Here is a 25,107-nt window from a genome sequence, read left to right on the forward strand (position 1 = left end):
TTGCAAATGGGGCTGCCTGGGGACCTCCATGGACAGGCAGTGTGCTGGACCCTGGGACACCAAGCCCTTCCTCCCACTCCCCAGTCCAGGATGGTGCTCCCATGTTTCCTTTGCCTCGTACCCCTCCTTGCACCCTTTTTTTCTCAAAGTCCCTGCTGACAAGCCCTCAAGCCCAAAGAAGTCTCCTGGCAAAAATCTTTCTTTTCCCTGAATTATCCTCTGAAAATCAAAGTGGGGATTGCGATTTTGCCCATATTTTCATTCTTTGGGGTAGATAGAGCTCACTGTTACTCCCTCTCTTTGGGGGATCTGAGAAAACAGGTCATCACCCCAAAATGAACCATGTCCACCAAGGTGCACACCTGTGAGCATCGAGCTTGTCCTTTAAGGACATCCTGGATTACTCCTACACACTGCTGTCTCCAGGTTCACCACTGCAGCACAAGTCTCTGCTGGGGTCTCTGCTCCTCACAATGAGCCATGGACTGAGGGTGCTGTGCCTGTGCCAGGGGATGCCAAAATCTAGGCACAGGGGAGGACCTGCCTTTGCTCCCCACAACATGGCCCCCAAATGCAGATGTGTGAGACCTCCCTTGCTGGGAGGAAAGGGAAATGCAGCGGCCTCTCAGACCAAGGGAAGGACTGCTGTTGTCTAGACAAAGTGACTAAGGAGGGAAGGGGCCAAATGTTTGTACAGCTTTGGGAAGTGTAAACAGCACCCACTGTCCCAAGCCCTTCAAAGCAGAGGAATCCGGAGATGGGATGAAAGCACAGGGAAATTCTGGCTGGGTGTCCTAGCAGAGCAGCTGAGGAGAAGGGGACCTCTCCAAGACAAAAATCCCAGCACCTGAGTCATTTCAAACCAGCCCAAGTGAGGAAGGAGGAGCACAGCATGGCTGGCCATGGGCAGGGCTGTGCATGGGCTCTCAGGACTTTCCCAGCTTTGGTTGCTTCTCTCTGCAATCTCAGAACAAGTGTCCTGAAAAGGAACCTGGAGAGGCCCTGGAAATCCTGCTGTGCCCTGCAGTGAGCTGGTTTGGCCTCTGCTTTTCATTCAGCTCACAAAAGAAACAGAAAATGCTGTTCAAGAGGTGATTTCCTTTTTTTTTTTTTTGGTTTTTTTTTACAACTTTAAATACAGTACTGAGTATAAATTAACCTTACATTAAAAAAAAGCAAAAAAATTTAAAATAAAATAAAAGAAAACAACATATTTACAAACCAAAAGAAACAGATTTTGGAACAGGGTAAGAAAGTGTCTTAAGACTTGAGGGCTTGGGGCTGGAGGGAGGGAGCAACGTGCTGCCTTGGCAGTGGTATGAGAAGTGCTCTGGGCTTGCAGGAGGTGAGGACTGGCTCCCTCCACAACTTGTAACAGCTCCCAGTCTGTGGCTTTGGCTACTTTCCCCATCTCCCTCCAAAGTTCTACCCCACAACAGGGGTGTGTGTGCGAGGGGAGAAGTGCCATGTGATTGCTCTGGGCAGGCATTTTCTTCATGTATGCAGCACCCAGCACAGCACAACCCAATACCCTGACTCCAAGGTGATGCTGGGAATTCCCATCATATGGAACAATTCTGCTAATGGTTACTGACTATTACCTGTGCAAAACCCGCCCTTGCCCACACAGACCTCCCTCCTCGAAGACAGGCAGTGGCCCAGGAGGAACTCTGCAACTGACCCTCCAGTTGTTCTCTGAGTCCTCCTCACTTAGAAGAGCTCATTTCAGTCTCAGACGGCTGCTGCCAGCTGTGGAGACCATCCTCATTTCTTTCTCTATACCTACACAGAGCTGTCCACATTGTGGATCAACTCCCAAGCTAAGTGGGTTGGGAACATTGGCAGGGAAAGATTAGTGGAGGCATAGAGTGCAGGACATCGAGGAAGGGGTTAAAGACCTCATGGGAATGACCCCTTTCAAGACCACAGAGCAGGCAAGGACAGCTCACTGAGATTAAGTCATGCTTCTAAGTTTGGTGCCACTTCACCTCCTGCAAGGAAGTTGTGCTGGGGAGGGGGGGTTGGTGCAGAGTGAGAGAAAAGGGTAACAAGAAAGAGAGAGGTCAGATGATGCCTCTGCCTGCCCTGGCCCTGGCCCTGGCCTCGCAGGCACGTTGCAGTAACAGTGTGCTTTTCTGCCAGCCCAGCGAAGCCGATGCACCCACGTGCCTCTGAGCTTCCTGCCACTGGGGAATGAAACCCATTTAAGAACATATATATATATATACTTTTATATATGTATGTATAAATACACATACACACGCACACACATGCACACGTATATATCTATATATACACACACACACACATGTACACACGCACACATCCAGAGTGAATTTAAAAAATAATTTTAGTCCGAGCCTGGAAAGTTGAATTCTCCACCAGCATGTGCAAAGACAGCTCTCCTTGGCAGGGGTCGAGGGCGTGGAGACGATTCTGCCGCCTTTTGCTCCTTCCCCACGATCCAAACACCTTCCAGTCAGCACCAGGAGCAGGGAAAAGAGGGAGTGGGGGAATGCATTTGGCTTCTTTTTTTATTTCTTTGCCTGTTTGTTCTGTTCCCCGAGATGTTATATACCATAGTGGTTTTGGTTTTTCTTTTTAAAAATAAAATATACACACGCACGTTAAAAATATAGATCTGTCCAGGTAGGGCGATGAACGTCCTTAGTGCATTTTCCATCATTGGTCGCCGCTCGCAGTCTGAGATTTGCCTGCTGCCAAAAGGTAGGTCCAACGCAAGAGTAGATCTCAGCTGGGCCCTCCCAGCCTTACCAGAAGCATGAAGGAAAGGGAGAATATTCCCCTTCTGGCCTCTGTCCATCTGTTTTTCTCCTTTTCTCGGAAGAAATTGGACCCGCTTTCCTTTTCACATTTTCCATCCTGTCCTCCGTAGCAGGGAAGGAATTGTCCTGTTCTCATCGCAAGTTGTGGCTGTTGGCATTCACGGTTTTATTTATACTTTGTTCTTTTCTCATATATATATATGTAGATCATCCTTGTCCTTTAGTGTGTGTGTGTGTGTTAAACTTTAAAATTATGCTAATAAATGAGAGGGAGGCTTTGGTGGGAGAAGGTCCACTGATGGAAAGGGAAGCACCAATTGCCGTCTGAATCAAACATCGAGGCAGATGGACAAAGAGGAAAAGTTATCATTCCAAGGACCCCATGGGGGCTATACAGCAAATATATTAAATAAACCTGGAAGTGAAACAAAACCAGACACAGCATTAGAAAATGTAACCTTTTGCCCCCTGCAACTCCCCTCCTATCCCCTTTTCTCCTCTGGAAATATTTATGCCAAAGAGCCAGATTAGAAGCCTGGGAGGACTTTTGACCTCCTCTATTTTTTTCCCCTGAGCAGCTTGAGCAAGAGCTGAGATTTGCATGGGTATGCATCATTTCTACCCTGGGAACTTTAGGCTGCCCAGGAGAATCTTGGGACAATCAGAGCCCTCATAGTGCTAAGCGTGGGAATCCCAGTCTCAAGTCACTGCTCGGTGCCCCTTGTCCCCTGCTCCTGATTTGCCACATACGGAAGCCTGCTGCCCCCTCTCCTGGGGTGAGGGGAAGTGAATGTGAAGTGGTGGCCCAGGCTTATTCAAGTGGCTGTAGCAGAGCTGGAACTGCTGAGCTGTGGGCCAGGGCTCTCCCTGTTAAGCTGTGTCACAATCCAGCTCCCACCATTCTGCACCCTGACTACTCTTTCCCTCTTTTCTGCACCTCTTCCTCTCATGGGGAACCAAGGCTTAGCCTCCTTTCGCTTGTACCAGTGAAATTCTTCTGGTGATGAGGGAATTACTCCTGTTTACATAAGTCATGGAGAGAAGAATCAGATGCTGGCCTGACAAAGTCCAGATCTCTTGCCAGAGATTCCAGTTCTCCTTTTCCCTGGTATGACCTTTCTCATGCACATAGGCTTCCCTGTAGGAGAGTGATGAACCAAAAGTGTTGCTGCTTTTCGGTCTTTCTGCCAACTCAAGTAAGGAAATAAAATGAAAAGGGCTCCCTAGAGCAACATTAATTCTCTGTTTTCAATGGAGAACCAATAGAGAAACCAGAACAGGAGTTGCTCCACAGAGGAGATGAATTACCTGGACCCCGAGGGGATTTAGGTGTAGGGAGAAGCCAGGCTTGTTCTCTGCCTGAAAGGGAGGCAGAGAAAGGAGAGGGCGGGGCCTGGGAGCAAGGATGGCTGCAGCATGATCATTCCAACTTTGCAAAGAGCCTTAATTCCATAAATAGAATGCACATGTTGGCACCCAACCTACTTCTGCCTCCTCCTTCAACCCAGGTTTTGTCCTGCAACAGCCCCACACAGAACGAATGGCCAGCGGTGTGGGAAGGGTCCGAGATGCCATGTCCCAGGAGGACATCTCTCCTGGATGGAAAAGAAGCTCACTGTTACCTGCCTTGTGCTCTCTCTCCCCTGCCAGCACTTCTATGCTACGAGGATTTCTTTCAGCACTTTCTTATCGTTGACATGCTTGTACTTCTTATGTTTCCTCTTCTGTGCCGGCGGCCGGCGTACTCGCCGCCTCTGTGAGACAGCGGCTGTGGTGAATGCCGGGGACAAGCCTGCCAAAACAGAGGGGAGAGTGTCTGTACAGCCAGGGGCAGACTGCTCCTGTTGAAATATCCTTCTCCACACACTGTCAACAAAGAGCTCTGCAACAGCAGGACCACAAGGCCTCTTTCTGTTCTTCTATTCCTTGTCCTCTGTTCTCCACAATCTTTGCCCTCTCCCTTTTCCCACCATGCCCTTCCCCTCACCTCTCACCGTCCCCTCCTTCTTTCCCCTCTGTTTCAGCCCCTTCCAGGCAGGCAGACATCCTGGGAAAGGTCCCTCAGCTGGTATAAACCAGTGAAGGCCCTTGGGATTTACTGGAGCTAAGCAGATTGAAAGCAGTGGAGGTCTCTTTTCTCTCTCCCCAGCCCCTCTTCTCACACCTCCCTTCATTCTACCAATGCCAAGATCCTTACGTCTCTGTTCCCGTGGCCCTGGACGGATGTTCCTGGGGGGCGGTCGGAACACGGCTTCACACCGACACTGCACGTGGTCCTCCAAAGGCACAACGACTTTTGTGAATTTTGGCTTCCTCTGGACAAACTCGATCTTGTTCACCTATTTGCAAGAGGAAGGCCAGCAGAAGATTAGTACAGCCACGGCTCCCACTCTGTAAAATTAGTCAGTGTCAGTGCACTTTACTCCTGGCTTTCTTCCTAAAGGGTCAGAAGGTTGCTCACAGAGCCCTGTTCAAGCTCAAAACTCAAACTCAAAACTCAAACACAGACTCAGAGGTGGTGTATATGGGAGATAATTCTGAACGTGGCAGCAGAACAGACCCAGACCAGGCAAGTTTGGATGTCTCTGGTTGGTTCCCCTGATCCTAACCATTGCCAGAGATTAAGCAGGATGACTGGTTGATCAGAGACAGAAACATGGAACATGCAGGACATGCCAGCCTGTTTCTGACAGATGCAATGGTGGAGACCTGGGACAACCAGGATAATTCCCACAGAACCGACAGGAAGGGCAAAAGGAGAAGAACTCAGGTCTGAAGCAAGCTAACACAGCCTCACCAGCCCTGCTGAGGCCTGCCTGAATTTGTCTCAAGCTCTTTAATAACTCGCAGGGCTGAAGCCCTCGGCTCTTCATAGGAAAGGCAGTGCTCTGGAAATTCCCCCGGACTCTCCACCAGTGCTGACTCAGAGGGAAGACTCATTGCTCCACATCCCACCACAGGGCACAAGCTTTCTAGGGGGTCCTCCCACTTCATCATCAACCAGGCCTGACCCCACTCAGCTTATCTAACAAGTCTGTGGTGCCTGAAGTGCTCCACAAGCTATAAATACTCACTCTGCTGTGCATCTGGGATGGAATTCCTCTAAACCCACTGCCCCCAGCAGCATCTCTCAGCCAGCGCCAAAGCAGCCAGGCTGTTTATCTTTCCTTGAAAGCCCACTCCACACGCTTCAGACCACACGCTGCCTGCTCGACAAACACTTCCAGCCAAACAATAGAGAGACCTCTGTCCTCAAAGAAACCATTTCCAGGTCACTTTTTCAGGCTGGCTTTTGACCTCTCACTTGTTTTTTTCCAGAAAAACAACTCCTGCTCCCCCCCATTTTTTCCTCATTCAGCCTGGCTTTTCTGAGAAAGGAATTTCCTGATGAAAAGGGCTGTGTGTGAATACAATCTCTCCCAGCCAACCTCTGCTGCCTGCCTGGGGGAGTCTCTTATGGCTCAGGCAGAGGATTAGTATGGGATGAATATTATTTTTAAACAAGCTATCTAGGAGGAAGCTGTGAGGAGATCACTGGTAGCTGTGAGGGGAGGATCAGAGCAAGAGGTTAGCTGTCAGGTGTCTGCTGGATGATGGAGCAGGTCAGGAGGTAACTGTGGGCTGAGAAAGAGAAGCTGTTCCAGCGCACATCTTGGAAAGAAGCTGCTGCAGCAGCAGTGGGGGGGATGGAGACTGACACTGCAAACCCTCCTCTTTTTGCATCCAAACCAGTTCCCACGATGAAAGCACCCTGTTTCTTCTGCTCTAACACAGCAGACAGGCCTCCTCGAGCCACAGGAAGGCATGGAGCTGCAGATGGGGACAGTGCCCTGCAGCTCTGCCTGGTGACAGTCCCCAGCTGCTGGACAGCACCAGCCCTTCCAGCAGCTGGCATAGAGGTCACCCACGCTTCTGCATGGGCGCACAGAGGGCACAGATGGCTGCATGAGCCCCGCACCCGAGCCCTGCCTGCGTGTGGCTTTGGGGCACAGGGATGGCCGCGGCGTGGAGCTGCAGATGGGGACAATGCCCTGTAGCTCTGCTGGGCGGCAGGAGGAGGGAGCGGCGGCGGGCGGGTGCCTCACCTGCACGGGCCGGACGCGGATCTGCGTGGGGCGGCACTGCACGTTGCGGTTGTTGCAGCAGCCGGAGCAGCGCTGCACCTCCACGCAGGGCGGCCACACCACGAAGTTGGCATTGGTGCTGTCCACCATGGTGCGGGAGATTTCAAAGACCACCTCCCGTGTCTTGCACTCTGCCAGGACAGCTGTCTCTGCTGCTGCCAGAGCATCTACACAGGGACAAGAGGGAAACGGGGTGAAATGGGCTTTGCAGCTGCCACCACCCTGCCACAGCCACCTCTGCTGCAAGTGAAGGGCCCCAGATGGCTCTCACATGCACAAGCACACACGAATGTTCTTTCTCTTTCTCCCACCCCTCTGTCTCTCTCCCTGTACAGAGCCATGCCCTGTGGAGGAAGCACCAGTAAGTGATGCTTCTCACTGCAGCCCAGACAGCAGATGACACTTTAGAGCAAACAAGCACCATCAAGATTTAAGACAGAGCAGTGCACAGAAGTCCAGACTCCCTCTCCTGCCCTCCCAGGGTGAAACACCCTGCTCCCACTCCAGGCCCAGACCCACATTTTTTTATAGTGCACCTGTGTGTGTCTCCACACACACAGGTGCACTATAACCGCCACCCCTACATCTGTATCTCAGACAGATATCTGGAGCACCCATAGCTGCTCACCCACGGCTGCTCCCCAACAATCACAAGGTGCAAGACCCCCAACTCACCTAGGCTTCGTCGCTCTCGAGACAGGGCCACAGGGTTTTGATCAGGCTGAGATGCATTCAGGTTCAGGCTCGAGCTGTCCTGCTCTGCAGAGGGGAAGACATGACTTAATAGCACCAGGTAGAGGCAGGAGAAGACAGCAGGCACTTGTGCTCAGATCACCACGCAAAGTGCAGGGACATGGGATAAGCCACGGACCCAGGACGTCATGCTAGGTGTAAATCCACAAGCAAGGTCACAGCTGTTCTGGGGCACAGACACTCTTTGCTCAGACTAGGCAGCTCAGAGCAACAAGCCTATCATGACTGAGGGGACCCTAGTCAGATCTGGGAGAGGAAAACTCCAGCTCAAGAAAGATAAGGCTCGTGTCAGGACTTTCTGGTGTCAGAGAGGAGTTGAAGAGGGATTCAGATCGGCCAGCTGAGACCAGGATAACACCAAAGGGGATCAAAGACCAGATGGGACAAGCAGAACACTTGGTATTAAACACTGAGGTGCTTTGCTGGGATGGCTTGGGACTGGGAGAGTTGGGAGGTGAGAGGGCAAGTGAAGGGGGGAATGGGTGGTAGGTGGGGTGCTTCCTTTCTCTCTCCTAGCTCACCTCAGGTGCTCTAGGTTAGAGAAGTTTTGTGACAGAAGAACAGAAAAATAAAGTTAAAATTACTTTTCCTCCAGATTACTCTAAGGTAAGAGGCAGGATCTGGAGGTGGTTCAGTCGGCGATGGGAGAGGAAGACCGATAGCATTCAGGCCAGCCCTGAGCGGTTCCCTCCCACCCCACTGCTTTTTCCCATAGGAAGTGCTGAATAGAGAAATGCCCATAATCCCCATGGAGCACTCCAACACGCAGCCCCTCCTGAGCTCGGGACAATGGCTGCGCTCGGAGATAGCTCCCACCCAGCCACAGCTCTTTCCTTCTCTAACCTGCTTTAGCAGCTGAAGGAAACTGAATGGACGTCAGCATCCAGGGAGCAATTTTCTTAAAGGGAATTAGGGGCCAGTGGAAGATCTCTGTTTATCAGATGTGTGGTGGAGCAGACTTCCCTTACCTATCATGTCCCATTCCTCTTCCTCAGCCCAGCCCTAGTGCAGCCCTCTCATAAAGGGAAGCAGGGACTTTGCTCCCTGCTCAGGTCTCAAGCAGTTGCTGACAGATTTGGGGTGGGTGCACAGAGGCTGCTTTCAAAAGGCAGGAATCATCTGCCTGTCAATGAGCAGTCAACATCTACATGTGAGGTGGATGGACAGACACCCTTTAAAGTGGCTGGAAAGGTGTGATCAATTCTAGGCACCATTGGTCTTGACCTCAGGCAAACTCCCAAAATGAGAACTGGCGGATCACACTTTAGAATGGCCTGTGGTTCTCTTTGGACTAGGGAAGGTGTCTGTATGACTGGTTTACATGGGCAGCCACTGCTTTGTGGGCAGCCACAGTCAAGGAGACAACTCCCACTGTACACACTTCTGTTGCTGGGTCTGCAGTAGTGCCCAAGGTCAGGAGAGCACTATCTCAGCCCATCTGCCTCCTGGAACTGCCTCATTCTGGCTCCTTGTGCAGTCACTGCAGGGAAGCAGCTGTGACACACACAGGGTGCACAGACAGCACAGAGAATAGCTCCAGCCACTTTGGGATTATTTTGCTCACACACTAATTTGCTAATTCCTCACAGGGCAAGAGAATGTCAATGCTCCTCAGTGAGTACCTGGGAACAGATGAGAGCCACAGGGTGAAACAAAGAAACAGCTTCACAGCACCACTTTTTGTTTCCCTGACCACTCTTTCCTATCTGGCACCTGAAGTGAAACCAGTGACTCAAACCTCTGCAGCCTTCTCTCATCCCCTGTGCTTCTGGAGCCAACCAGATAAGCCCATTTTATTTCTTAATCATGAGGCTGGTTAATAGCCACGATAGAGATGTATCTGTTCCTTAGACACTGGGCCATGACAGATTGGATGCATCTTCTCAGCTGCTCCTTGCCCACCCCTCCATCCTGTGGCATTTCATCAAATGAAGGTGGGGGCTGCCTTTGGTGCACAAGTTGAGTTGATGAGAGGAGAGAAACGGGGGCAAAAAAATAGCAACAACTGTTGACACAAAACAAATCTGTTGAGAACCACGTCCCTCCCTCCTCCAGGTTGTCCTTCTACACTCTGGATCAGTACTGAAGACATTTGGAGGTGGGGGGGACCAGCCTGGGACAATCCAGCAGGGCTAATTTTGGAAGTTGCCCCATTGTGTGGCTCGTGGACAAGGAGGAGGGAGCTGGTGAGGGCAGGGAGCGGCCCTGGCAGTGGTGGGGAGCCTGGTCGCCTCTTTCTAAGACAAACAATAGCTGAACGCAGCTGGTGCCCTCCCCCTTGCTTTCCCCCCTGCCCCTCCAGGGCCGTTTTGAAAGGCAGCGGGAATGCTTTTGAGACTGCGCCAGTGGTTGGACTGGCATAGGAAACAAAAGCAGGAAATTCTGTTCCCCCGTAGATAGTGTCTCGGCAAGGATTACAAAGCTCAAAACAGACAAAACACGAGAGAGAAGTCGAGCTGGGGGGGCTGGGGGACGACGGGCGGGAGCAGGGTTAGAATAGAAAGGAATTTGCTCTGAAGAGACCGTTTATAAATAAATTCCTGGGCCAGCCCAGCCGCCGTGGCGCGTGCTCCAGTTCCCACACGTGCCGACCCCTCCACGCTTCGCTGCTCCTGCTGCTCCCTGCAGCCAGCCCTGGCCAAGTGACCCCGAGGCCCTGCAGCCCCCGGAGCTCTTATCTACGGGCAGGAGGTGAAGCGACGCTACCCTGACTTAGCCCCTGCCCCGTAGCTCACCCATGGACACGTGCTCTGCTGCTCTTATCCTAAGGGCCTCTGGGAGCCTGGGGCCTTTTGTGGATGCCAAACCTGGAAGCCCACTCAGCCTTTTCCTCTTCTGTCACCCTATTTCCACCTCCCAGTTTGCAGCCTCCTAAACTGATCCTTGTCCAATTCAAGCCCCGCTGACTGAGCATCTCTCAGGGTGAAGAATGGGGATCTCAGTTCCTTGCACTTACCTTGCCCATCTCCTAACATTTTTGGAAGCCAGTGTCCAGACAGTTAGGAGATCTAAAAAAGCATCTAGTTGCCTCTAACTCCCATAAGTTTCAGGGGGACTAAGTCTGTAAACAGGCAGGTCTTGGCTCTTGAGTGATTCCTACATTTATAAGGAAATCTGTTGATAGTGTGCCTGCTGAAAAACAGACTATCCCCTCCCAGCCCCTCCCCCGCACAAAGACTTAATTAAAAATAGAGGAGTGTTTGGTGAAGAGGAGATTTACCTACGGAGTCTATCCGCAGGGCACGCTGGAGGTCACTGATGGAGCGCACTGAGCTGCCACCCAAAATCTCATAAATGTCTTCGGGTATGGGGTCCCCCTGCCAGACAACAAAAACAAAAGAAGGGGAGAAACAAGCATTAGAGAGATGATCTGCAAGTCCTGGCTGTGTCACGGAGCAGGAGCAGGGAATCAAGCATGGGGAAGACACGACAGAACCAGCAAAATGCAAACATGTGCGTTGTCTTGCACTGGCTTTGAAACCTCAAGAGCTTTATTTCTCATGAGAACATGAACCTGAAACCTAAGCAAAAGCAAGAGAGACCCTCTTGCTGCCTCTTACAAAGCTGTCGGGACACTAAAAAAGCCCAAAATACCCAGGCTGTGCAGCAGAGCCCTGGACACTATGCAAGCAGCCAGCAAGGCTTCCTTCTCCGGTGGTGTATGACTTCTCCAGGTGGCTTCTTATTCCTGCTGCCTGCAGTAAAGGCCTTTTAACAGACTTCCCTTACACTATCAGATAAAACCTTCCTAATATTTCCCTCCGTTATGAAATTCCTTCACGGGCTTTGTCAGTTATTGTGTGTGTGTGCGTGTGCGAGCGCGTGTGTTTTCAAATCACAGAGGCCCAATAATATACATCATTTGCATACTCTTTTTTAAGGAAAAAAAAAGGCAGGGGTGGAGATGAAGATTGACCTTGGCGGCTGAGGCTGCCCCAGCGTGAGCCCGCGGTGAAATGACAAAAGCTGCGGGGAGGTGATGGGCTGAGGAGCTGATTTGGAGGAAGAAACATATAGGAGTTTGGATGTCCTTGCACACCAGCACAAAAAAACCTTAAGTAAGCAGGGGTAGCAACATCAGACCACGGGCCAAATACAGAGTTTGAGCAGGCAGGTGCAATGCCATCAGTCTCCTGGGAATTTTACTCTGGCACTAGGCTAGAGCGGGGCCCAGTGACAGCACTTAATAAGAGTACAAAGGAGGGGTGTGGGAAAGTAAGTGCTGATTAAAACATACTTCCGAAAGACTGGAAAAAGAGACAGAGGAAAGGACTGGCCAAAGTGTTTGCTTAGCTCCCAGCTCTCTTCATTCAGGGCTACTCAAGCGGAAAAGCTGCTCTTTCAGCCGGGTGCTGGACGATGTCTGAGGCACAGCCCTCCACATGTCCCTGTAACTGAGAGGAGAGCTTGGCTTGTGTGCCTGTGAAGCGCAGGGATTTTTGTGCGGGTTTTTATGGACAGTTGGTGGCATGTGTGTGGTCCTCCTACTGTACAGCTATTCCCTCCCTGCCTGCGTTCAGTGCAGAACATTTTCCTTCCGTTTGCAGCAGAGAAAAGCCACCAGGCAGGTGGCTAAACGTTGGCTTTAAACCTTGAGGGCTTTGGCTCAAACCTGCAGCCACTTTTGGATGGCTGCTTGAGCCTGGCACTCTCTCACACGTGCCTGTCCTTGGCCACCCACTGTTTGCTTCCATAGTAGGACAACAGGAGTGCTCCCTCCTCAGCCCTGCCAGACCACCCTCTAATACTATAACTTTAACTGGGATGCAGTGATGTGAAGGTTGCTGCAGCCCAAGGAGGTTCAGAAACCTCCTGAAGAGAGCTGCAGAGCAGACAACACCCGTGTCCTAAACCTCTCACAGCCAGATCCACCAGACAGCTTCAGTCAGACCGAGCTTTCCAGCCCCGCTCCATCCCTGTCACTGCCACATCTCACCACAGATCTGGCTGTCTGCCTGCAGCAAAAAGCAGATATTACATCCCCAGGCATTACTTCCTCAGTCTCTGAGGGAGGGGGAAGCAGCATCAGTGATGAATGCACAGCGAGAGAGAGACTTGTATAATTCAGGGATCACTGAATAGCTGTGAAATGAAGATGCCTTCTGACATCTCCTGCTGTGTGAGGAAGAGAGGGACCAACAGCCCGGTGCTGGAGAGGCTCTGCAGCACTTCCCTGCCTTGTGCCACACACATTTACTGGAAGAAGGATGATTTGCAATTCCCAGTACTTGCAGTCAGAGCTCAGTGCTGGGTGGTGAAATTGCAGGCTTTCAATGTTTGCACCTGTCAGCCAAATGCGTTTGTGTACAAATGCTGCTCTGCACAGATGCCTCTGGACCTTCCTGACACTTAATACATGTAGGAAATGGAACTTTATTTTAAACTCTGGCACTTGCTGGGGGGAGAGCGTGGGCAGGTGTTACGAGACTCAGACTCGGCAACTTTGGAAGTGAGCTGGGAGGTGTCACCTTGCTAACTGAGCAGGAGGAACAGATATGAATCGGGGCTTGAAAATGCAGGCCCTCAGGAGCCGTGCTTCTGGTGACTGCCTGTAGCAATAAGCTCCACTCCCTGCTCATGGCAGCAATTTTAGATGCCAATTTTGTCTTGTTGCAGATACTACCAGCCTGGCTATGGTGTAACACCAGCCCACACGGCTCATAATCCTGTCCTCCTCCCCCATCACTGTAAGGCAACTCTGCCAGTGACAACTGCAAGCCTGTGAAGCTCCTTACCTTACCCTTGTAAACCAAGGCCAAGGCTGGCCTAAGAGCAGCAGCAAACCTGAGCTGCATGCCTTGTCCTTGCTCCCTCTGAGGTCTGTCACAGGGAACAGCCATGCCTCCGGCCCCTGCCCCAGCCCTGTGCCTGGGAGGCTCTGAGAGGGAGCACTGCACACACCCGGGCTGGGGCACTTGTGGGATGAGACACAGGGAAGCAGAGGTCCATCAATCACCTCCACCTAATCCCATGGGGTCAGAAGGTAGAGGAGCATTGGGAGAGGTGGGATCCCCAAGAGACCAGCCCAAGCAGCTGGTGCTTTTCCTGCTCAGCAGCTCCTCTGGAGTTATTTGTCTAACACAGGTTAACAATCTCCTTTTTTAACTGTGCGGCAGATCAAAGAAGACTTTTGTCTCAATGGACTCTTGGCTGGCTGTCAAGTGCCCCAAGGCCTGGCCTGAATTCTTAGAAGAAAGTTTGCTCTTCCCTCCCTCCTTTTGCTCCCCAGTTCCTGACTCTGACTCTCCCCTGAGTCGCAAGGGCACCCCCCAATCTGCCAATCCCCTGGTGGGGACGTTCACTTCCCTTTCTTGTGCTGGTTGCTGGTGCTTGAGGGGCCATGGCACATCTGACAAAGGCAGCAGAGCAGCTGCTTGCCTGCACTATGGCTGTTGCACTGGGGCCTCTCAACACATCAGCTTTGCTCTCCTCCTCCCAGATGTCCAGCAGCACTGTTTGGTCACTGCAAATAAGTGCAGGTGCAGCAGTTCCCCTGTTCCTGCTCCTCACACATTCACTTTCCCAAAATCTGTCTCCTCCCTAGCCCCACCACCTCTTGCTCTGGAGTTTTTTTCCCAGCTTATGCTTTTGAGCACCAGGGATGCTGAAAGGTCCCCTTGCCATCAGAAGCTGCCCAGCTGGTGCAGGGAATAGGCAGTGTTGTGGTCTGCACCCTCTGGGGAGGGTTTCTCAGTCTTGCCTGAAGGTGTGTCTCCTGCTGGGTACAGAGGAGGAGGAGGGAGCAAAGATTGTGCAACCGGCAGGGAAGGCAGCCCCTCAGGGCTCAAAGAAATCAGACAAGGATACTTGTCTGAGGTGAGGACTCCTCCAGTTCCTTTTTCCAAGCTGGTGTGACTGCACACAGAAGGACAGAATGGTGTCAGCAGCACCAGTTTGTGAGGGGCAGGGAAGTACCCACCTATTCGTTCCTCTGCCCAGGAGAGGAGAACTTTCTGAGCACCTCCACACCAAGCATGGCAAGGGATTTTGGCAGCAGGGTCACGAGTGATCAGCCAGGCAAAAACCCCAAACAAACAGCATTTTTTAATTCCCTCTGAAGCTGATGTTTGGACCCTGAGGGGAGACTCCACCGCATTCCCTGGCAGAGGGCAAGACCAGCAGCACCTGCCACCAGCACTCCCCCGGCACAGGGCTTCCACCCTTCCAGCACCACTCCTGGCTACAGGGGAACCCTGACAAACGCCTCCCGGAGCACTCTGCAGCAGGTACAGCCCTCTTCACACGAACCCCTTCCACCTGGAGTCACAGCTTATGGTTTCCCCTCTTAAAATAATCAAACAACGCTTGATCTAGTCTGTGTTCCTAAAATACAGCCGGACCTACCCACACTTTTTCCATTTCAAGGGGGACTCCACTGCTCCTCCACACTCCCCCCACACCTCCCCTGCGAGGGCTGGAGACATTTCCACCCCCGGGGCCGGTTGTGTACCAGCAGCACTGGAAGGAGCACAGGAGCCCTGTCATTCCCTCCTGCTGCTGCACATCAGCTGACAGTGAGAGGGAGGCAGGGACGCTCGCCTGGCTCCTTCCACAAGCTCACCCCAGACGTGTCATCCATCCCAGCTTCCACTGCTTTGTCCTTGTCACTGCCTCGTGCTAGGAAGACTAGGGAAGAACGCGGGAGCCTTGCAGCAGGAAGACGCAGTGGGGAGCTGGGTCGAGGCTATAAGCAAGCGGCCAGCCGCACCCCATTCCTTGGGAATTCCAGAAAGCGCTGCCAGTGGGGCTTCACCCCGGCACAACCACGGCTGGCTCAGCCCAGCTCTGTAAATGTTGCAAGGCAACTATTACAGCCCCTGGGGCAAATGCAAATGGGTTTAGCATCCTCGCTTCCCAACTGGCAAATACCTTCCCGCTGAGGCTTGTACTCCCTCCGGCTGGAAGAGCTCCAGGGCCCTCCAGCTCCAGATGGGTGTGATCAAAGCAGGAGAGGGACTCAGGAGGCTCCATCTCTTTGCTCAGGGCCTCTGCTGATCTGGGGAGCTACAGCTCCTCATGCACTTTCTGTGGCACGGCTGGGGAGGAGCTGCAAGCCCCTTTCTGAGGATGACTCTGGTTCAGCAGCCTGGTGGGAGCTGTGCTGTCTGTGCCTGGTGCAGAGGGTGCAACACACTGCCCTCAGAGTAACTGTGAGCACTGGCTGCAGCCTGAAGCATCTACTCAAGCAGAAACGTTCTTGCTCCTCCTGTCATACAGTGACAAATATCACAATTCCTCCCATGAAACCTCAGGCCAGAATTACCAAACCATTCTAAGCTGTCATAGAGCTGTACAGTATTTCAATCTGATTATGGCAACTGAGGAACAGCTCCTTGGGATCAGACACTTCCATCTTCACCTTTCCCCAGTGCCAACCCCAGCTGATGTTTTATGCTGCATGGGAGAAAGAGATCTGAGCCATCCACAGAGGAAATACCATCCTCTGCTCAAAACAAGCATGACCAGAACTGGGTAGCCCACAGCTAAAACTGCTTCCTTTTGTGGCTGGGGCAAGGGCAAAATGGACCCACAGCGAGGTGACGTGATGCTTTGCACCCAACCTCTTCTTTGCCATCTCACGAGGGGTGCACCCACTTACCCTGCCCAAAAATGAGGAAGGAAAAGAGAAAAATGATGCAAAGAAGGGAAAGTTTTGGTGGAAGGATATTTCCTGCCCCTGACAATCAAGCTGCAGATCCAACCCACAGTTTTGCCATCTTGGGTAGAGCTAAAGTGGGAACTGAGTGCTGTGTGGGAATGTCAGGGGCTTTCTGATCCCCTCAATCTGCATGCAATCAGATGATGAAATGTGACAGCAGAGGTCAAAGGATTTGGGAGTTTGGGGCCCCTTTTCCTCAATCAGGGCTGGGGATGAAGCTTCAATTTCCACATAGGGAACCCAAAGTGGGTTGGGGTGTTTGTTCAAATCTACCACCTGGCCCTTAACCTCTGCTCAGCTTCTTCCTGAGCAGCACATTCAGGACTGCTGGGCACGATGCTCGTGTGACTGGGGAAGCCCAGCAGGCACTCATCTCTCGCCCCTTCCCCCAGCCGAGCACACACCTTGCTGAATAACCCTGCCACTCGGTGTCGGTGCCGTGCCTCTGCTCACACGGTCCCCTTCCTTCCCCTTTCCAAAGCCCCACGCCCTTTCTCCACTGCCTCCCTGGCAATGCCAGGGTGGATTTCACACTGAGCATTATTCCAGAGGCGTCAAGAGGGCCCCGGTCCCCGCTGTACCCGCACTGCCATGATGCCAGAATCACAGGGTGGGGTAAGAGGCTGGAAGGAGGGCACCTGCCCCGAGGTGACAGCCCTGGGCAAGGCAGGGCAGGAAGCTGCGAGTTCCCCGGGGCTCGCCAGCAGCATCCCTGCTCCCACATTAACCGGGGCCGCTTCAGCCTGGTCCCCCCTGCCCCTGCACCCGGGGGTGGGTGGATTCCCAGGCGAGCCCCCTTTGGCGGGCCTGTCCCGACGGGAGTACCCGCTCCAGAGGGGTGTTCACTCTAGAGCAGGGTGCCCACTCCAGAGGGGTGTTCACTCCAGAGGGGGTGTTCACTCCAGAGGGGGTGCCCGCTCCAGAGGGGCGCCCGCTCCAGAGGGGTGCCCGCTCCAGAGAGGGTGTTCACTCCAGAGGGGTGCCCGCTCCAGAGAGGCTGTTCACTCCAGAGGGGGTGTTCACTCCAGAGGGGTGCCCGCTCCAGAGGGGTGCCCGCTGCAGCGGGCGCTGCCCTCCGGAGGGGCGGCGGTCGCTGCCCGCCATTAGCGCGGCCGGTTCCCGCCGCAGCCCTTCCCGCGGAGCGGGGCCGGGACCGCGCCCCCGGGCTCCGCGCCGCTCCCCGGCCGCCCCCGGCTGCGCCCGCCGCACCTGCGGGCCGGAGCCGCCGCCGCCGGCGCTCGCCCAGCGCGGGGCTGGCAGCTCGGCAGCACCGCCCGCTGCCCGCGGCGGAAACTCACCTCCATGCGTGCCAGGGGCAGCGAGAGGATGAACGCGAAGACCACGCCGAAATTCATCCCGACTCCAGGCCCCGCCGGCTGCGGGCACATGGACGGCGAGCCCCGGCAGGGAAGCGCTTCCCGCAGACAGCCCCGCGGCCGCCCGGCCTCAGGCATCGAGGGCGCTGCGCGTTCCCATGTCCCCTGCGAGCCGGGAGGAGGTGGGAGAGCCGCGGGAGCCCTTGGAGGAGGACGTGGAGGTGCTGGCGGTGGTGGTGGTGAGGGGAGACAGAAGTAATTCTCGGTGACTCGCCTGCCTCTGCGCTATCTCATAAGCCCGGTGGGAAAAAAATGCAGTCCCTCGGAATTATACACATCCAGATTCTGGGTCCCCCTCGGCGCAAGGGATGCTTCAGTGGTGGCTTTGGCTAGGTGGTCCACATGCTATTCTTCCTCTTGGTTTTCTTTTAAAAAAAGATGTATATCTTTTTAAAAAAATGTATATCTGTAAAAGCTTTTACATGCAGGTAACAATGTCTCAATGTTCTTAGAAGAAGGTGCACAGAATAGTAACTAAAAGGAAAAAAAAACTTTTCCAAAGTTTGGAGTGAAATCCAAAATATGAAATCTTCTTCCTTAAGTTGTCCTCTTCTTAAAATGCTCCTTTTCTTCCTTTTTGCCACTTGTTTTTTAGAGAAAAGTTGCCAGTGTGCATTGAATTTCTTCCCCTTACATTAGATTCTGGCTCGGGTGCCTTCTCGTTCCAAGAGTTGGCTTGGACAGGAGGTTTGCTTTGGGTTTGGAGACAGGTGAGAGCAAATGTTTTTGCTCTGGGTTGTGAGTGTGTGTTTGTGTGCGTGCGCTGAGCCTTGACAAGCCTCAAAGTGGAGCCACTGGTGCTGCCTCCCGCACTCTGTTGCAACAAGAAAAGAAAAACAAAAAAAAAGGCAGAAAAGGTAAAATTGCAGGAGGGCCGAGTGAGCCGATGGGTCTTTATTTTCTGCGAGCTGCAAGAGAGACTAAGCTGGCACTCGGGGCTGCTCCTTTTATGAAGGAGAGGAGATGGGTGGAGCATAACTTGCCATCCTCCTCTTTGGCTGGGTATCAAGGAACAAATCTAGTGAGGGATTACTGACAAAATAAAATACTGTATTACTGACAAAATAAAAAGTGTATTAATTTAAATGATAAATTAATTAAAAATGACTAATGCTGCAGCAACCTGTATAATGTGGCTTTAATATCGCGTGAGGAATGGGGACAGAAATTCCTGCCTCCTCGGCAAGAGATAAGAAGAGAGGAGTTCCCGGCACGGTAGTTTGTTATTTTTTTTGGCCCCAGGTTCTCGCTGTTTCAGTCTGGAGCCCATTCCTCTAAGCTCCACTCACTGCCTTCCCTGCCCTGCTACACCACTAGCTCCAGGGAGAGAGATGACTTTAATATCTCACATCTCTTTGTGTGCAGGGGAAAAAAAAGAAGCCAGAGAAATTTACACGTTGCTATAAGACAATCTGGTGTTGCTCGTGGCACCCGGAGGTATTTTGCTGCATGATTATCTCCACGATGTAATAAACATCTGAAGGGAAATTAAGCCAGCAGATATTTGCTGTGGGGGGGAGAGGGATGGGGAGGGTAAGGCTGCTAACAGGTGAGTTCAAGAAAGAGTCATATCCTGTTGAAAAAACACCCTCTCACGTACATAGGAGCGCTCTCCCGGCGCCGACTCGCACACTCCGGGCACGAGCAGGAGGGATCTCTGCTCTGCACCATCTTTGTGCAGGCTCGTATCCACCGAGACATTCCTGCACCGTCATGCACCGCAGGCGCTCGGCAGGCGCTCGCTCTGAATCCCAAGCATCCCCCCTGCCTTTCCTATGCTACGCACACGCTTCTGCTCGAGCCGCTCGCATGCACAGCTACGTGCAAATTTTGTCTCATTCACACATCCCTGGGCATCCATGTGTTCTCCTTCACTCTCCCCCTCTCTCTTCCCTTCTCACATACATACACCCACTGGCATACCGGTGGCCTCATCTCACAGCATCACACATGCTCCCTCAGCCTCTCTGGGTGCCTGTAAGTCTCCTGCAGCCAACCCTCCCCAAAACACACGGTCTCGCACCAGCACTCCAAAGTTCCCGGGTGCAGGAGGGGCAGACCCTGGAACTGAGCAGCAGGCAGCCCCCCAAATGCTCCTCTGCAGCAGGCACCTGACAGCACACCCCAGCTTGGCCAGCTATGCCCCTGAACCTGGTTTTGGTCTCATGGATGTGGGTGTTGGTCAGGAAGCACAGGGACACAAGGAATACTGGGGGCCCTCCATAAATAGCCTAGGTCCTCTGGGGCAGCATGTCAAGGTGCTCTTGGGTCACAAGGATTACCTTCATTCACCCTAACCCAGAAGAAGAGTGGGCAGATTTCTCCTCAGTTGGAGAGGTGGTCAGAGCCGTGTCAGCTGCAAAGCCCAGGTCATCTGAGGTGCCTGAGTGCAGGGATAAGGAGGGTCCTGGGAGTCCTTCAAACTGAGTCTCAAGTGGCTCAGTTCCAATATTGGAGCTCAAGGGGGAGGAAGTAGAAATGCAAGGCATACCTTTGCTCATTTCCACCACCAGAGACCTTAACAAGACTTTATCTTAGATGCTCCAGCCATGATAGGCCTGTCCCACCCCAAATTCCTCAGGACGCTCTTAGAATTCCCCTCATTCTCCATCCTGGCCTGCCAGCAGCGTACCAGCCATTTCAAGTGATGATAATTTGGCTCTAACCCCCAGTGATGTGGAGCTGCAACCCTGATGTCCACCTGGGTGCTGAAACACCTTTTCAAATCTGTGGATGGCTTCAAAAAAAGAGTTTTAAAAGGGCCTTGGTCCATTTCACCTCTTTCCAAATGGCACCAGCCAAAGAATTGCTGCAGCCTTGGGCTCCTTGGCAGTCAGCAGGGGAAAAGGTGAGGATTTGAGAAGTTCTTCTATGTCTGTAGAGGGCTCCAGGGACAGCTGGGTCCTGAATGTCCATGACCCTGTTAGGTATTTAAGGACCCAAGCGGTCACTGGAGGCCCAGGAGGGATCTCTGCCCTCAAATAAGCTGGGGTGGCTACACCACCCTGGTGCCACCTGTGTGGGGAGTCCCCCACGCTGTAGTGGCTTCCTGGCCAGGACAGAACAGCCTGTGTGTGGGAAGGCTGATCAAATTCCTCGGCAGGAATATTGCTGCCAGAGAGGAGAAGGTCTCAGCAGAAAGCTAGCAGGGACTGCTGCAAATTTCTTGCTTGGTAGCAACAAGAGCTGCTGCAGGGCCTGATTTTGGGGGAGATGTGGTGTGCTTTTTTTTTTTTTTTTTTGAATATCCGGCTCTATTACATGCTAGATGGGATAGAAATAGAGTTATTTATTTTCATGTGGATGATGCTGGGCAGTTTTTAGAAGCTCAACATCAGAAACAAAAAGCTAATCCCTGTAGAACCTCCAGACAGCAAGGAAGAGGATGTTTGGAATTTGACTAATCATCTACCTATGACCCTGCCTGGAAATAGAGCAAAGTGATACTCAAGCTGCTCAGGCTTCACCAGTTTTTCTGTTTTTAAGACAGGGAGAGATTTTTCTGTAGCGATGTCTTTAGACTGAGGGGGTCGGTCTCACTGGCACTGAGTTTGATAGGGGTGCTTGCACCTAAAACTGCTGTGCCTTGAGCCTGCTGGGGGCTCCCTTGATTCTCTTACTTCTGTGGAATTAGTTTGAGATGTGTCCCACAAACCCCTAAAACTAATAGGGATAACTGGATCTCCCTCTCACCTGGCCTGTGGGGTAGGCGTGGAGGCCTGTGGGGCTATTGGTGTCCCAGATGTCACAGGTTAAGAGTTTGAAGCCACCATGGCATATATTGGGAAGGTATTTTGAGGCTACATGAAGCATCTGGACCATAAAAATGTCCCATTAGAGCACCATGACTTGACAAGATATGGTTGCAACTGTGCTAGCTGGCAATGGCCCCGCAGACAAACCACAACAAAACAAGATTTCCTAAGAGCCTGCACCAGGATCTCTTTTAAAACACTTTCACCACCACTACAGCTCTCAAACCTGCAAACAGCTGAACTCATCTCCCTGGTTATTCTGTTATCACCAGGGAGGAGAGCCACACGTGTCTGAGGACAATAGGCAGTTCCTTGCTGCAAGGCTGCTCTCCCCTCATCTCGTGTTGATGGAAAAAATTATCGTGCTAACCACCATCCACAGCAGCATGGAGTGAGGGGTGATTTTTTTTTTTTTAATTTATTACCTTTTTTTTCAGAGGGGGCAGGTAGAGAATTATGAAACAACAGGAAGAAAAACAGGGCTTACAATGGAAAGCAAGACTCAGTCTGAACAGCTGAGGTGTCTCAGCCTCTCCATGATGAGTCCTATTTTGAAAACAATCAATGGAAAGAAATTAGGAGGTGTTGACAGCCAACGTGTAGTCAGCCGGCCCACTCAAGGTATCTGACTTAGGTGCTGCTGCTGCTCCGGTCCCGGGGTTCGGGAGGAGGATGAGCAATCCCTGCGCCCACGCCCTGGGGCTGCCGCAGCCGTCAATGGAGGGGAGACGCCGCGGCAGCGAAAGGAGGCACCTGGAGTGAGTTTTACACCTCGTTTACACGCGGAGATCCGCTCTGTGGGCGAGTTGGTGTTACACGCAGCCCCCGGCCGAGCGGGGTTTATCCCGGCTGTCCCAGGGGATAAGGACGGGGTTACTGTGCCCTGCTCACGCTGTGTTACTCAGCGTTTACCCCAGAGGGGCTGACACGAGAGCTGCCCCGACTTCCCTGAGTAAGGACTGAGCTCGGTTTAATGGAGGAAGAAGGAGGAAAGGAGAAGAGAGGCCAAAGGAAGGAGACAGAGGCAGGCACGGAGCTTGGTGCTTGTATTTGGGGCTGGAGAAAGGCAGAGCCTCAGGGTAGCCAGGGCTTGCATAATTTGCCTTCCCGCCCCTGGCACTGGCAGGGAAAATGCTTTCCAAGGATGAGTAAAACCCTGACAGAGCCAGTGGCTCCAGGGGAAAGGGAAGGTGTCACCTGGGGAGCAGGCGTTTGATGGGACCTGCCAGGCTTTCCCTGGGAACCACCCCCTCTGCCTGTCTCTCCGTCAGAGGGATTCCCCCAGCCCCTCACCACCTCCCTCATCTCACCCATTCCTGGCAGGAACCTGGCAGAGAGGAGAGGATGGGGACGGGGACCAGCATGCAGACAGATGCAGAGGGCAGAGCCCAGCCCCTGACAACCGCAGAGGGGAGAGGGAGAGGGCTCCTGTCGGCTGTGCCTTCCTGCCCCGTGCTTTGAGATGAAGGAGAAGGCAAAGGCATTTCACATCTCTGCGGATGTGCAGCTCGAGCAGGATTCAAAGAGAAAAGGCAAGGCTGGGGGGCACTGATTTCCCAGCACTTTCCCGTGTGCACACACGTTCCTGCATCGAGTGGGGAGGAGGGGATGCAGCCTTTTCTGATCATGCTGCCATATATTTCTCCCCCACCCCAACCCCCAAGTTTAGGGTAGAAGGGAACAATTTCCTTACACTGGCAACCATCCATTATGTCTATGGATCTGCTCCCCACCCCATTCCCCCTCTCTTTCCTGTTTTGATGAAAGGAAAAAATGTTCTGCTTTCCTTCTTTATTTTTCCAGACTGGTGAATAGCACTCGAAAGGAATTTCTCTCCCTCCCCCCTTCCCCTCTCCCAGTATAATAAATACATACGTATGTGTGTGTGAATACGCCACACATTGCAGGTCATCTGTTGTTTTTCAAAAGGCATACACTATTTTTGTTTCCAAATTGATTAGGTGAGCAGCGGTCCCCCTTTCCACTGACACCACCCCAAACACTGCTTCCCCTGCCCTCGCCCTCTGCCACTCACCATGTCCCCATCCTTTGCCCCGGGTCCGCAGCGAGCGGCGGTGGCGGTGGCAGCAGCGAGAAGGAAGCTTTGCTGAGCTGGAGTAAAAATAGCCCCAGCAGTTACTCAGCTCAGAACGTAACATGACTCATGTGAAACGAAGATGAGGGTCGAAAACCAAAAGCAAGCAGCTCTCCCCCCCCGGCCCCTGCCACCTGCTGCTGCTGCTCACGTCACAGAGCAAAACCCACTCAGAGTGCTCCTGGCTGGGGGTCAGGGCATCAGCCAGGATGGAAAGCCCTGCTTGTGCTACCTGCAAGAACTGGTCCTCTTGCCTGCACCCATCTGGTGGTGCTGACACCAGCAGCAGGCGAGTTTGGTGATGCTGCAGCCGACTTTCAGCTCATTTAACCTCCCTTAAGCTGCAGGCCCTGAGCAAAGCTGACATCCCACAGACACAGTGGGACCAAACACCCTGCAGCAGTACCCTTGTACCAGCAGCACGAGTGCAGCCAGACACCCCAGTTTGCTGTGCCTGCCGTGGCCTGAGCCTGGAGAGAGCAGCGAGGTCATGCCACCCACAGCCCACCCCTGGCACTGGCAGGGTGCCCCCATGCCATGCCCTGTGGGGACAGCAGCGAGGTCATGCCCACCCACAGCCCGGCACTGGCAGGGTGCCCCCCATGCCGTGTGTGGGACAGCTTGCCCCCAGTTTTGGGTGGGTGGGAGAGCAGCACGCCTGGCCTGGCAGGAGGTAGGCCGTGCTATCTTCTGGCCTGTGTAATAAAGGAGGGAGTTTAAAAATAGCCCTTGAGCTGCAGTGCCGGAAAGGCAGTGAGACGTATAGAGAGGGTGTGTGTTTATCCTACACACCCTGGGGCTGCCGCCCGCTGCCACAGGACCTGCCCCAAAGCACAGGCACCATTCACTGCTCATGGCTGCCTGCCTGGCCTGGCAGTGCGGGGCTGAGGGCAGCCCTGAGCTCTGCCTCACAGGTGCCAGGGCTGCTCAGAGGTGCCCACCCACCAGCCCATCCCAAAGCCATTTGGAAATGTGGGACATGCACCTCTCCCCCATGCCAGACCAGCCTGATGTGTGGCTCCTCCACCCCCCTACATCCAGACAAAGTGGCATCTCTCAGGACAAAGCCTTTCAATAGATCCCCTGCCCTCTGCCCTCTCCTGAACAATGAGAAATCAAGGAATATTGTCCGAGCTGAATAAAAAGATCTAAATTTAGAGTGTCTGATGTGTTCTTGGTTTCCTGCCATAACTCCCCTCCTCCCCGTCCTCCCTCTTCATTGCTTGCTTAGCCTTATGCACAGAAAGGTTTCTGATGGGGTGAGATCACCACCAGGACCCTGTCTCCCCAGTGATGAGACAGAGGGGAATTCCAAGTTTGACTCTAGTCTCTGTTTTTGTAAGACAGGGAGGAGGGGAGCACACTGGTTTTTTCCTCACCAGCTTAGATGTGCAGAAAAGGGACGGAAACCTAAGATCAGGAGAGAGGAAATTTTCTCTCCCACTTCAGCCTCCTCGTGTCATGGCCCTGACCTGCCCCAAGCACTGTCCATATGTTTCCATCTGCTCATGGCATCCCCTCCTACAGCTCTGCCACGGCAAGTCCCCAGAGCAGTGCTG

The 25,107-nt window shown here is 53.0% G+C and overlaps 1 protein-coding gene across 3 annotated transcripts; it reads right to left on the reverse strand.

Moving 5' to 3' along the window:
• Positions 1–2,332: 2,332 nt before the first annotated feature.
• Positions 2,333–23,658, reverse strand: PDGFB (platelet derived growth factor subunit B). 3 transcript variants are annotated; one of them, XM_071422905.1, is made up of 8 exons: positions 23,489–23,658; positions 17,621–18,512; positions 10,884–10,980; positions 7,586–7,669; positions 6,872–7,077; positions 4,984–5,125; positions 4,409–4,578; positions 2,333–3,201 (listed from the first exon to the last, which is right to left on the reverse strand). In XM_071422905.1, the coding sequence occupies exons 2-7, from the start codon at positions 17,774–17,776 to the stop codon at positions 4,442–4,444; spliced, it is 822 nt and encodes a 273-aa protein (XP_071279006.1). In that variant the 5' UTR covers positions 17,777–18,512; positions 23,489–23,658; the 3' UTR covers positions 2,333–3,201; positions 4,409–4,441. The 3 variants fall into 3 exon arrangements, with proteins under 3 accessions (XP_071279006.1, XP_071279004.1, XP_071279003.1); XM_071422903.1 differs by lacking the exon at positions 23,489–23,658 and having other exon boundaries at positions 4,413–4,578; positions 17,621–18,631; XM_071422902.1 differs by lacking the exon at positions 23,489–23,658 and having other exon boundaries at positions 17,621–18,631.
• Between the last annotated feature and the right edge of the window lie 1,449 nt (positions 23,659–25,107).

The sequence above is a fragment of the Agelaius tricolor genome, unplaced genomic scaffold, assembly GCF_023055355.1.
Source record: "Agelaius tricolor isolate 1412-34295 unplaced genomic scaffold, bAgeTri1.0.p SCAF_3, whole genome shotgun sequence".
In the NCBI taxonomy this organism is placed as follows: Eukaryota; Metazoa; Chordata; class Aves; order Passeriformes; family Icteridae; genus Agelaius; species Agelaius tricolor.

Coding starts and splice junctions, on each gene's coding strand:
- PDGFB (XM_071422905.1), bottom strand. CDS start 17,776: ATGCCTGAGGCCGGGCGGCCGCGGGGCTGTCTGCGGGAAGCGCTTCCC. Junction 10,981..17,620: donor TGCCCCTGGCACGCATGGAG/GTGAGTTTCCGC, acceptor GTTGTCTGGCAG/GGGGACCCCATACCCGAAGA. Junction 7,670..10,883: donor CCTGCGGATAGACTCCGTAG/GTAAATCTCCTC, acceptor TCCCCTCTGCAG/AGCAGGACAGCTCGAGCCTG.